This window comes from Oncorhynchus tshawytscha, unplaced genomic scaffold, assembly GCF_018296145.1.
Source record: "Oncorhynchus tshawytscha isolate Ot180627B unplaced genomic scaffold, Otsh_v2.0 Un_contig_11780_pilon_pilon, whole genome shotgun sequence".
NCBI lineage: Eukaryota > Metazoa > Chordata > Actinopteri > Salmoniformes > Salmonidae > Oncorhynchus > Oncorhynchus tshawytscha.
Genome location: NW_024609105.1, coordinates 74,091 through 90,000, shown reverse-complemented (window position 1 = coordinate 90,000; position 15,910 = coordinate 74,091). Strand labels below are relative to the sequence as shown.

General features: G+C 36.9%; 1 protein-coding gene across 1 annotated transcript in view; it reads right to left on the bottom strand.

Moving 5' to 3' along the window:
• Positions 1 to 8,754: 8,754 nt before the first annotated feature.
• Positions 8,755 to 15,910, bottom strand: part of LOC121844284 (RNA-binding motif, single-stranded-interacting protein 3-like) — a gene marked incomplete at its 5' end in the record, with an annotated part of 50,420 nt that continues 43,264 nt past the window's right edge. The window contains one exon of the mRNA XM_042314208.1: positions 8,755 to 9,037. Coding sequence (XP_042170142.1) covers positions 9,034 to 9,037 — 4 coding nt within the window. The remainder of the gene's footprint in view (positions 9,038 to 15,910) is intronic.

The window sequence follows — 15,910 nt, the reverse complement described above, 5'->3', positions numbered from 1 at the left end:
GAGCGGTAGGGGGCGTGTGGCAGCGAGGGGTCATGACAGGGGACAGTAGGATTCAAAGGTCACGGAGCCTGCTACAATGTCTTGTTGTACTGAGAGACAATCCTCCTATCAATGAGACTGGAGGGTGAGGGTGGAGGGGTGGGTGGAGGGACTGGGGAGGATGGAAGCACTGGGGAGGATGGAGGGACTGGGGAGGGGTGGAGGGACTGGGGAGGGTGGGAGGGACTGGGGAGGGGTGGAGGCACTGGGGAGGATGGAGGGACTGGGGAGGGAGGGACTTGGGAGGATGGAGGGACTGGGGAGGATGGAGGCACTGGGAGGGGTGGAGGCACTGGGGAGGGGTGGAGGGACTGGGGAGGATGGAGGGACTGGGGAGGGGTGGAGGGACTGGGGAGGATGGAGGGACTGGGGAGGGGGTGGAGGGACTGGGGACTGGGGAGGGTGGAGGGACTGGGGAGGGTGGAGGGACTGGGGAGGGTAGAGGGACTGGGGAGGGTGACTGGGGAGGGTGACTGGGGAGGGGTGGAGGGACTGGGGAGGGTGGAGGGACTGGGGAGGGTAGAGGGACTGGGGAGGGGTGGAGGGACTGGGAGGGGTGGAGGGACTGGGAGGGGGGAGGAGGGACTGGGAGAGGTGGAGGGACTGGGAGAGGTGGAGGGACTGGGAGGGGTGGAGGGACTGGGGAGGGTGGAGGGACTGGGGAGGGTGGAGGGACTGGGAGGGTGGAGGGACTGGGAGGGGTGGAGAGGACTGGGGGGTGGAGGGACTGGGAGGGACTGGGGGAGGGAGGGTGGAGGGACTGGGAGGGGTGGAGGGACTGGGGAGGGTGGAGGGACTGGGGAGGGTGGAGGGACTGGGAGGGGTGGAGGGACTGGGGGTCACATGATAAAAGAGGTCACATGATGAAAGGTTAGAGCTTAGTGTGGGGGTTAGAGGTCACATGATGAAAGGTTAGATCTTAGTGTGGAGGTTAGAGGTCACATGATGAAAGGTTAGAGCTTAGTGTGGGGTTAGAGGTCACATGATGAAAGGTTAGATCTTAGTGTGGGGGTTAGAGGTCACATGATGAAAGGTTAGATCTTAGTGTGGGGGTTAGAGGTCACATGATGAAAGGTTAGAGCTTAGTGTGGGGGTTAGAGGTCACATGATGAAAGGTTAGATCTTAGTGTGGGGGTCAGAGGTCACATGATGAAAGGTTAGAGCTTAGTGTGGGGGTTAGAGATCACATGATGAAAGGTTAGATCTTAGTGTGGGGTTAGAGGTCACATGATGAAAGGTTAGATCTTAGTGTGGGGTTAGAGGTCACATGATGAAAGGTTATATCTTAGTGTGGGGGTTAGAGGTCACATGATGAAAGGTTAGATCTTAGTGTGGGGTTAGAGGTCACATGATGAAAGGTTAGATCTTAGTGTGGGGGTTAGAGGTCACATGATGAAAGGTTAGAGCTTAGTGTGGGGGTTAGAGGTCACATGATGAAAGTGTTAGATCTGATGAAAGTGTCTTAGTGGGGGGTTAGAGGTCACATGATGAAAGGTTAGATCTTAGTGTGGGGGTTAGAGGTCACATGATGAAAGGTTAGATCTTAGTGTGGGGTTAGAGTTCACATGATGAAAGGTTAGATCTTAGTGTGGGGGTTAGAGGTCACATGATGAAAGGTTAGAGCTTAGTGTGGGGGTTAGAGGTCACATGATGAAAGGTTAGAGCTTAGTTAGAGGTCTTGAGTGTGGGGGGTTAGAGGTCACATGGTGAAAGTTTAGATCTTAGTGTGGGGGTTAGAGGTCACTTGATGAAAGGTTAGAGCTTAGTGTGGGGGTTAGAGGTCACATGATGAAAGGTTATGGTTGAAGTAGTCAATAATATTTATACTGCCATTCATTCATTCATTCATTCATTCATTCATTCATTCATTCATTCATTCATTCATTATCTCTCCCTCCAATTCAATTCAATTGAATTCATTGGGCTTTCTCGGCATGGGAAACATGTGTTTACATTGTCATAGGAAGTGAAATGGATAAACTAAGTAAAGGAAACAATAAAACACGAACAGGAAACACTACACTCACACGTTCCAAAAGAATAGAGACATTTTATATTATGTCTGTATACAGTGTTGTAACAATGTGCAAATAGTTAAAGTACAAAAGGGAAAATAAATAAGCATAAATATGGGTTGTATTTACAATGGTGTGTGTTCTTCACTGGTTGCCCTTTTCTCGTGGCAACAGGTCACAAATCTTGCTGCTGTGATGGCACACTGTGGAATTTCACCCAGTAGATATGGGAGTTTATCAAAATTGGATTTGTTTTCGAATTCTTTGTGGATCTGTGTAATCTGAGGGAAATATGTGTCTCTAATATGGTCATACATTTGGCAGGAGGTTAGGAAGTGCAGCTCAGTTTCCACCTCATTTTGTGGGCAGTGAGCACATAGCCTGTCTTCTCTTGAGAGCCAGGTCTGTCTATGGCGGTCTTTCTCAATAGCAAGGCTATGCTCACTGAGTCTGTACATAGTCAAAGCTTTCCTTAAGTTTGGGTCAGTCACAGTGGTCAGGTATTCTGCCGCTGTGTACTCTCTGTGTAGGGCCAAATAGCATTCTAGTTTGCTCTGTTTTTTTGTTAATTCTTTCCAATGTGTCAAGTAGTTATCTTTTTGTTTTCTCATGATTTGGTTGGGTCTAATTGTGCTGCTGTCCTGGGGCTCTGTGGGGTGTGTTTGTGTTTGTGAACAGAGCCCCAGGACCAGCTTGATTAGGGGACTCTTCTCCAGGTTCATCTCTCTGTAGGTGATGGCTTTGTTGTGTAAGGTTTGGGAATCGCTTCCTTTAAAGGTGGTTGTAGATTTTAACTGCTCTTTTCTGGATTTCGATAATTAGCAGATATCGGCCTAATTCTGCATTGTGTTTTACGTTTTACGTTGTACACGGAGGATATTTTTGCAAAACTCTGCAAGCAGAGTCTCAATTTGGTGTTTGTCCCATTTTGTGAATTCTTCTCTCTCCCTATCTCATCTATCTCTCTATCTCCTCTCTCCATCTCCCCTCTCTATATCTCCACTCTCTCTATCCCCACCTCTCTCTATCTCCCCTCTATCTCCTCTCTCCCCCTCTCTCTATCTCCTTTCTCTATCTCTCCATCTCCCCCGCTCTATCTCCCTCTCTCTATCCCCACCTCTCTCTATCTCTCCCTCTATCCCCCTGCTCTATCTCTCCATCTCCCCTCTCTATCCCCCTCTCTCTCCCCTCTCTCTATCTCCTTTCTCTATCTCTCCCTCTATCCCCCGCTCCATCTCCTCTCTCTATCCCCCTCTCTCCATCTCCCCTCTCCATCTCCCCTCTCTCTATCTCTCCCTCTATCCCCCTCTCTCTATCTCTCCATCTCCTCTCTCCCCTCTCTCTATCTCCTCCTCTATCCCCCTCTCTCTATCTCTCCATCTCCCCTCTCCATCTCCTCTCTCTATCCCCCTCTCTCTATCTCTCCATCTCCCCTCTCTATCCCCCCTCTCTCCCCCTCTCTCTATCTCTCCCCTCTATCACCCCCTCTCTATCTCTCCATCTCCCCTCTCTATCTCCCCTCTCTCTCTCCCTCTCTCTATCTCTCCATCTCTCCCCTCCATCCCACCTCTCTATCTCCTCTCTCTATCCCCCTCTCTCTATCTCTCCCCTCTATCTCCTCTTTCTATCTCCTCTCTCTATCTCCCCTCTCTCTATCTCTCCCCTCTATCCCCCTCTCTCTATCTCTCCATCTCCCCTCTCCATCTCCTTTCTCTATCCCCCTCTCTCTATCTCCCCATCTCCCCTCTCCATCTCCTCTTTCTATCCCCCTCTCTCTATCTCTCCATCTCCCCTCTCTATCCCCCCTCTCTATCTCCCATCTCCCTCTCCATCTCCTCTCTCTATCCCCCTCTCTCTATCTCTCCATCTCCTCTCTCTATCCCCCTCTCTCTATCTCTCCATCTCCCCTCTCTATCCATCTCTCCATCTCCCCTCTCTATCTCCTCTCTCTATCTCCCCTCTCTCTATCTCTCCCCTCTATCCCCCTCTCTCTATCTCTCTATCTCCCCTCTCTATCCCCTCTCTCTATCTCTCCATCTCTATCCCCTCATCCCACCTCTCTATCTCCTCTCTCTATCCCCCTCTCTCTATCTCTCCCCTCTAACCCCCTCTCTATCTCCTCTCTCTATCTCCTCTCTCTATCTCTCCATCCCCCTCTCTATCTCCCCTCTCTCTATCTCTCCCCTCTATCCCCCTCTCTATCTCCTCTCTCTATCCCCCTCTCTCTATCTCTCTATCTCCTCTCTCTATCTCCTCTCTCTATCTCTCCATCTCCCCTCTCTATCTCCTCTCTCCATCTCCTCTTTCTCTTTGTGTTTTCTGCACTATGTCTTATTGATTGTTCATTGTTGAAATGGAACTTGAAAGGAAGCATTTCATTGGACGATCTATGCCAGACGTATCCCGTACATACGACTAATCTAACTGGAAACTTGGCTGTTATTTTGAGTGCTTTGTGAAACTTCTCTCACACTAACTGTGGCTGTATACTGCCCTCAAGTGGTGTGATGTTATACAGACACACACACACACACACACACACATACATACATACTACCAAGGATACACACACGCACGCACACACACACACACACCACCACCACCACCACCACCACCACCTGCTAGTGGTGTGATGTTATACACACACACACATACTACCAAGGATACACGCACACACACACACACACACACACACCACCAAGGATACATACATACACACACACACACACACACACACACACACACACACACACACACACACACACACACATACATACATACATACATACATACATACATACATACATACACACACACACACACACACACACACATACAGACATACATACATACACACACACACACACACACATACATACATACACACACACACATACATACATACACACACACACATACATACATACACACACACATACATACACACACACACACATACATACATACATACATACACACACACACACACATACATACATACAGACATCAAATAGCAGGACAGATATATTATTTACCTTTTTTATTTTTATTAAAATTGAAACCAAAAAGAAAGCAGAAAAAATCTAAACTTCCCATTATGTAGAGTCAGGTCAGGTGGGCAGATTTACAAGGTGTGAGCTCAGGACAGATAGCCAATCAGCCTCCTTGGTGGTACTGCAATCAGCCAATCAGCCTCCTTGGTGGTACTGTAATCAGCCAATCAGCCTCCTTGGTGTTACTTTAATCAGCCAATCAGACTCCTTGGTGGTACTGTAATCAGCCAATCTGCCTCCTTGGTGGTGCTGTTATCAGAATTGTACTGTAATGTATACAGTACAGTTATCACGAAGCTAGATCTTGGTTATACCATTCTTAAATGGTGGCTGACTGGCTGACTGACTGGCTGACTGGCTGACTGACTAGCTGAGTGACTGGCTGACTGACTGGCTGACTGACTGACTGACTGGCTGGCTGACTGGCTGACTGACTGGCTGGCTGACTGGCTGACTGACTGGCTGACTGACTGGCTGACTGACTGGCTGAGTGACTGACTGACTGACTGGCTGACTGGCTGGCTGACTGGCTGACTGACTGGCTGACTGACTGGCTGACTGACTGGCTGACTGGCTGACTCCCTACTGAACACTTGTGCTGCAGCTAACACAATAAAGTCAATTCTCAAAAAATTGCAGCACAAACATTTAAAAAAATGTATGTTTTACTTTTCTTTTTTCCTCTCTAAGACAAGATAGCTAAAGATGATCAGATAAGCTACCAGAAACTAGCATGGTGTCTTTGTCTCTGACAAGATAGCTAAAGATGATCAGATAAGGCTGAAACTAGCATGATGTCTTTGTCTCAGACAAGATAGCTAAAGATGATCAGATTAGCAACCAGAAACTAGCATGATGTCTTTGTCTCAGACAAGATAGCTAAAGATGATCAGATTAGCAACCAGAAACTAGCATGGTGTCTTTGTCTCAGACAAGATAGCTAAAGATGATCAGATTAGCAACCAGAAACTAGCATGGTGTCTTTGTCTCAGACAAGATAGCTAAAGATGATCAGATAAGCTACCAGAAACTAGCATGGTGTCTTTGTCTCAGACAAGATAGCTAAAGATGATCAGATTAGCAACCAGAAACTAGCATGATGTCTTTGTCTCAGACAAGATAGCTAAAGATGATCAGATAAGAACCAGAAACTAGCATGGTGTCTTTGTCTCAGACAAGATAGCTAAAGATGATCAGATTAGCAACCAGAAACTAGCATGATGTCTTTGTCTCAGACAAGATAGCTAAAGATGATCAGATAAGCTACCAGAAACTAGCATGGTGTCTTTGTCTCAGACAAGATAGCTAAAGATAACTAGATAAGCTACCAGAAACTAGCATGATGTCTTTGTCTCAGACAAGATAGCTAAAGATGACTAGATAAGCTACCAGAAACTAGCATGATGTCTTTTTCTCAGACAAGATAGCTAAAGATGACTAGATAAGCTACCAGAAACTAGCATGGTGTCTTTGTCTCAGACAAGATAGCTACAGATAACTAGATAAGCTACCAGAAACTAGCATGGTGTCTTTGTCTCAGACAAGATAGCTACAGATAACTAGATAAGCTACCAGAAACTAGCATGGTGTCTTTGTCTCAGACAAGATAGCTAAAGATGATCAGATAAGCAACCAGAAACTAGCATGATGTCTTTGTCTCAGACAAGATAGCTAAAGATGATCAGATAAGCTACTATCCCTTCAGAAACGGGGTTCAGCGGATGAGCTTTACTTCCTGTAACACGGTTTGTGTTTGTTATAACAGTGGCTGTCCGCTCAGTGGTAAATGAAGAGAGATTGTGTGGTTTTACATTGGATAAACCACCATCACCATATCAGATACTAAAACTGAAGGGTTTTCTCTATTTCTCTGTTTCAGATTTCTCTCAGATTATATTGGAGCTCCCCCTTGTAGTAGGGTTACGATAAAACTAAGCTTTTATCTGTGGCACAGTTCTCTGACCTGTTTTACACACCTTCTTGCTGAAGGTATGAGTGACACGTGACTGCACCAATGGTAGAACCCTATGAACACCTCAACCCCAACAGAGCCAATGGGAAGAGTCCTTAAGCCCACAGGTCCAACCCTCGAACCATCTAATGTACAGAGCATCATACAACAAAAGCAAGAAAGCCAAACGGAAAAGTTAAAATATGAAAATCTCTCTGTCTACTCCACTGTATGTCCCTGTTTGTTCTTCTGTGGTATAAAAAGCTTCTGTTTGTTGGCTGCATTTGATACACAGCTATAAAAAAGACTAAAGAAAATTGTCACCAAATTTCTTTAAAACTATTGCTTCATTTTTCAACACGTCCCTTTGTACACAGATCATTTTTATCGATATATATCCAGTTTTCACTGGACGTCGACTTATTTGGTTATTTTTTGTTTCATTTCTTGTTTTGCGATGAGACAAGCAAAAGCAGGCAACAAAAACAAAAACTGTTGAACTTTGTAAAAAGAAATATTGCAAGTAAAAACCCACTAATGCCATGTTAAGTAACCAAAACATTTTTCATCGATAAACTGCATTTCCCACAATACAGCGGTTATAAATATTTTTCTTGCACCCGCCCACCTACTATCACCATGGAGATTCTCTTCTCCCCCCAAAACACAAATGACAACAAACCACATCATATAAAATCTTCTTCATATACAGTTGTCTTTATAACCTGTGCATCTGACGTCTATAGATTTAGTCTTGGTTTATCATGAACCATCTGAAGCATTCATAACCCTCTTTTTTTTAAAATTTTTTACAGATGTTTTAATGAAACAATTTTAGACAAAAGGACCGACGAGTTTCCAACGTCTGAGAAATTAAGGCAAAAAAAAGATGTAACTTTTTTTTTCTCTCTCTCTCTATAGAAAACGAAATTTTAAATCATGAAAATAATAAAAAAAAATATAGTAGCTTAATATCAAAGGAAGACAACCCGTTTCATTTGTTTGTTTTTTCTCCTCTTCTATTAAAAAAAACTGTCATGATCTGAAAACCAACCTGCACATTCACATGGATTTCTGTCCGTTTGTTCCTTTTACGTTCCTTTTTTTGTCTTTTTTTTAAAATATATTTTAAATGTTTTTCACTTTGTTCTTTTTTCGAAGGATGACTCCAGTTTCATGCTGGCCCGCTCAATAAACTCAATGTCCCATATTGCACCTCTCCATCTTCTGAGATGTTATCTGCATGTCAATCACAATCTCAACCTCTCTCTCTTCTCTCTTCTCTCTCTCTCTCTCTCTCTCTCTCTCTCTCTCTCTCTCTCTCTCTCTCTCTCTCTCTTCTCTCTCTCTCGTCTCTCTCATCTCTCTCTCTCTCTTCTCTCTCTCTCTCTCTCTCTCTTCTCTCTCTCTCTCTCTCTCTCTCTCTCTCATCTCTCTCTCTCTCGTCTCTCTCGTCTTCTCTCTCTCTCTCATCTCTCTCTCTCTCTCTCTCTCTCTCTCTCTCTCGTCTTCTCTCTCTTCTCTCTCTCTCACTCTCTCTTCTCTCTCTCTCTCCTCTCTCTTCTTCTCTCTCTCTCTCTCTCTCTCTCGTCTTCTCTCTCTTCTCTCTCTCTCTCTTCTCTCATCTATCTATTCTCTCTCTCTCTCTCTCTCTCTCTCATCTCTCTCTCATCTCTCTCTCTCTCTCTCTCTCTCTCTCTCTTCTCTCTCTCTCTCGTCTCTCTCGTCTTCTCTCTCTTCTCTCTCTCTCTCTCGCTCTCTCTTCTCTCTCTCTCTCTTCTCTCTCGTCTCTCTCTCTCTCTCGACAGATAAAACAAAGTCTTTTTTGATGCCTGTGCAAAGATAAAACGATCTCTCTTTGTCCTCCTTTTTTGTCATCCAGTATTTTTCCTCCCTCCATCCCTCCAGTGTTTCAGTGCAGCCGCTGTCTCAAGGCAATGCAGTTACCGGAAACACATCGCTCGGCATCCTCCTGTTATCTGAGAAAGAGAAAGAAAATATTTGTAATCCTGAGACCTAGGTCTCTTTTACAGATGAGCAATGAATACACATCAATATACACTATACACATCAATATACACATCAATATACACTCAATATACACATCAATATACACATCAATATACACTATACACATCAATATACACTCAATATACATCAATATACACTATATACACATCAATATATACACATCAATATACACTATACACATCAATATACACTATAATATACACATCAATATACACATCAATATACACTATACACATCAATATACACATCAATATATACACTATACACATCAATATACACATCAATATACACATCACATCAATATACACTATATATACACATACAATAATATACATCAATATACACATCAATATACACTATACACATCAATATACACATCAATATACACATCAATATACACTATACACATCAATATACACTATACACATCAATATACACTATACATAATATACACATCAATATACACATCAATATACACATCAATATACACATCAATATACACTATACACATCAATATACACTATACACATCAATATACACTATACACATCAATATACACATCAATATACACATCAATATACACTATACACATCAATATACACTATATCAATATACACATCAAATATACACTATACACATCAATATACACAATATACACATCAATATACACATCATATACACAATATACATATATACACATCAATATACACATAATATACACATCAATATACACTATACACATCAATATACACATCAATATACACTATACACATCAATATACACTATACACATCAATATACACTATACACATCAATATACACATATAATATACACTATACACATCAATATACACATCAAATATACACTATACACATCAATATACACATCAATATACACATCAATATACACATCAATATACACATCAATATACACTATACACATCAATATACACTATACACATCAATATACACTATATACACATCAATATACAAATATACACTATACACATCAATATACACATCAATATACACATCAATATACACATCAATCAATATACACTATATACACTATACATCAATATACACATAATATACACATCAATATACACTATACACATCAATATACACTATACACATCAATATACACTATACACATCAATATACACTATACACATCAATATACACATCAATATACACATCAATATACACATCAATATACACATCAATATACATCAATATACACATCAATATATACACTATACACATCAATATACACTATATCAATATACACATCAATATATACACTATACACATCAATATACACTATATACACATCAATATACACTATACACATCAATATACACTATATACACATCAATATATACACATCAATATACACATCAATATACACTATACACATCAATATACACTATACAATATCAATATACATATACACATCAATATACAATATACACATCAATATACACATCAATATACACTATACACATAATATACACTATATAACATCAATATACACATCAATATACACATCAATATACACATATACACATCAATATACACTATCAATATATATACAATATACATATACAATATATACACATCAATATACACTAATATACACATCAATATACACTAATATACACATCAATATACACTATACACATCAATATACACACATCAATATACACATCAATATACACTATACACATCAATATACACTATACACATCAATATACACTATACACATCAATACACATCAATATACACATCAATATACACTATACACATCAATATACACATCAATATACACATCAATATACACATCAATATACACTATACACATCAATATACACATCAATATACACATCAATATACACTATACACATCAATATACACATCAATATACACTATACACATCAATATACACATCAATATACACATCAATATACACTATACACATCAATATACACTATACACATCAATATACACTATACACATCAATATACACTATACACATCAATATACCCAATATACACAATCAATATACACATCAATATACAATATACACATCAATATACACATCAATATACACAATATATACACATCAATATACATACACATCAATATACACATCAAATATACATACACATAATATACACATCAATATACACTATACACATCAATATACACTATACACATCAATATACACTATACACATCAATATACACTATACACATCAATATACACATCAATATACACATCAATATACACATCAATATACACTATACACATCAATATACACTATACACATCAATATACACTATACACATCAATATACACTATACACATCAATATACACTATACACATCAATATACACTATACACATCAATATACACTATACACATCAATATACACTATACACATCAATATACACTATACACATCAATATACACATCAATATACACTATACACATCAATATACACTATACACATCAATATACACTATACACATCAATATACACATCAATATACACATCAATATACACTATACACATCAATATACACATCAATATACACATCAATACACATTATACACATAAATATACACTATATACATCAATATACACTATACACATCAATATACACATCAATATACACATCAATATACACTATATACATCAATATACACTATACACATCAATATACACTATACAATATACACTATACAATATACATCAATATACACATACTATACATACATCAATATACACATCAATATACACTATACACATCAATATACACATCAATATACACATCAATATACACATCAATATACACTATCAATATACACACATCAATATACACATCAATATACACTATACACATCAATATACACATCAATATACACTATACACATCAATATACACTATACACATCAATATACACATCAATATACACTATACACATCAATATACACTATATACACATCAATATACACTATCAATATACACTCAATACACATCAATATACACATCAATATACACTCAATATACACTATCAAATATACACTATACACATCAATATACACTATATACACATCAATATACACTATACACATCAATATACACTATACACATCAATATACACTATACACATCAATATACACATCAATATACACTATACACATCAATATACACATCAATATACACATCAATATACACATCAATATACACATCAATATACACATCAATATACACTATACACATCAATATACACATCAATATACACAATACACATCAATATACACATCAATATACACTATACACATCAATATACACATCAATATACACATCAATATACACTATACACATCAATATACACATCAATATACACAATACACATCAATATATACTATACACATCAATATACATATACACATCAATATACACTATATACACATCAATATACACTATACACATCAATATACACTATACACATCAATATACACATCAATATACACTATACACATCAATATACACATCAATATACAATATACACATCAATATACACTATACACATCAATATACACATCAATATATACACTATACACATCAATATACACATACAATCATATACACTATCAATATATACACTATACACATCAATATACACTATACACATCAATATACACTATACACATCAATATACACTATACACATCAATATACACTATACACATCAATATACACTATACACATCAATATACACATCAATATACACTATACAATATATACACATCAATATACACTATACACATCAATATACAATATACACATCAATATACACTATACACATCAATATACACTATACACATCAATATACACTATATACATAAGATACACATCAATATACACTATACACATCAATATACACTATACACATCAATATACACATCAATATACACATCAATATATACATACACATATACACATCATATATACACATCAATATACACTATACACATCAATATACACATCAATATATACACATCAATATACAATATACACATCAATATACACTATACACATCAATATACAATATACACATCAATATACACTATACACATCAATATACACTATACACATATACACATCAATATACACTATACACATAATATACACATCAATATACACTATATACACATCAATATACACTATACACATCAATATACACTATAATATCAATATACACTATACACATCAATATACACTATACACATCAATATACACTATACACATCAATATACACTATCAATAATATACACTATACACATCAATATACACATCAATATATACACTAATATACACATCAATATATACACATCAATATACACATCAATATACACTATACACATCAATATACACTATACACATCAATATACAATATACACATCAATATACACATCAATATACACTATACACATCAATATACACATCAATATACACTATACACATCAATATACACTATACACATCAATATACACTATACACATCAATATACACTCAATATACACATCAATATACACTATCAATATACACTATACACATCAATATACACATCAATATACACATCAATATACACATCAATATACACTATACACATCAATATACACTATATACACATCACATCAATATATACACTATACACATCAATATATACACATCAATATACACTATACACATCAATATACACATCAATATACACTATACACATCAATATACACATCAATATACACTATACACATCAATATACACACATCAATATACACTATACACATCAATATACACTATACACATCAATATACACTATACACATCAATATACACTATACACATCAATATACACTATACACATCAATATATACTATGCACATCATTATACTCTATACACATCAATATACACATCAATATACACATCAATATACACATCAATATACACATCAATATACACTATACACATCAATATACACATCAATATACACTATACACATCAATATACACTATACACATCAATATACACATCAATATACACATCAATATACACTATACACATCAATATACACTATACACATCAATATACACTATACACATCAATATACACTATACACATCAATATACACTATACACATCAATATACACATCAATATACACTATACACATCAATATACACTATACACACCAATATACACTATACACATCAATATACACATATATACATCAATATACACACAATACATCAATATACACATCAATATACACATCAATATACACTATACACATCAATATACACTATACACATAATATACACATCAATATACACATCAATATACACATCAATATACACTATACACATCAATATACACATCAATATACACATCAATATACACTATACACATCAATATACACATCAATATACACATCAATATACACATCACATATATACACATCAATATACACTCAATATACACTCATACACATCAATCATACACTATACACATCAATATACACATCAATATACACTATACACATCAATATACACATAATATACACTATCAATATACACATCAATATACACTCAATACACATCAATATACACATCAATATACACTATACACATCAATATACACTATACACATCAATATACACTATACACATCAATATACACTCAATATACACATCAATATACACAATCAATATACACTCATACACATCAATATACACTATACACATCAATATACACATCAATATACACATCAATATACACTATACACATCAATATACACTCAATATACACATAATACACATCAATAATATACACTCAATACACATCAATATACACATCAATATACACTATACACATCAATATACATTATACACATCAATATACACATCAATATACACTATACACATCAATATACACATCAATATACACATCAATATACACTATACACATCAATATACACATCAATATACACTATACACATCAATATACACATCAATATACACATCAATATACACATCAATATACACTATACACATCAATATACACATCAATATACACATCAATATACACTATACACATCAATATACACATCAATATACACTATACACATCAATATACATCACATCAATATACACTATACACATCAATATACACTATCAATATACACTATACACATCAATATACACATCAATATACACTATATACATCAATATACACTATATACATCAATATACCCAATTTATACACATCAATATACACTCAATACTATACACATCAATATACACTATACACATCAATATACACTATACACATCAATATACACTATATCACATCAATATACACATCAATATACACTATACACATCAATATACACATCAATATACACATCAATATACACACTAATATACACTATACACATCAATATACACTATACACATCAATATACACTATACACATCAATATACACTATACACATCAATATACAATATATGCTGCTGGTGAGTCCCTGATCCACCTCTACGCAGACGACACCATTCTGTATACTTCCGGCCCTTCTTTGGACACTGTGTTAACAACCCTCCAGGCAAGCTTCAATGCCATACAACTCTCCTTCCGTGGCCTCAATTGCTCTTAAATACAAGTAAAACTAAATGCATGCTCTTCAACCGATCGCTACCTGCACCTACCCGCCTGTCCAACATCACTACTCTGGACGGGTCTGACTTAGAATACGTGGACA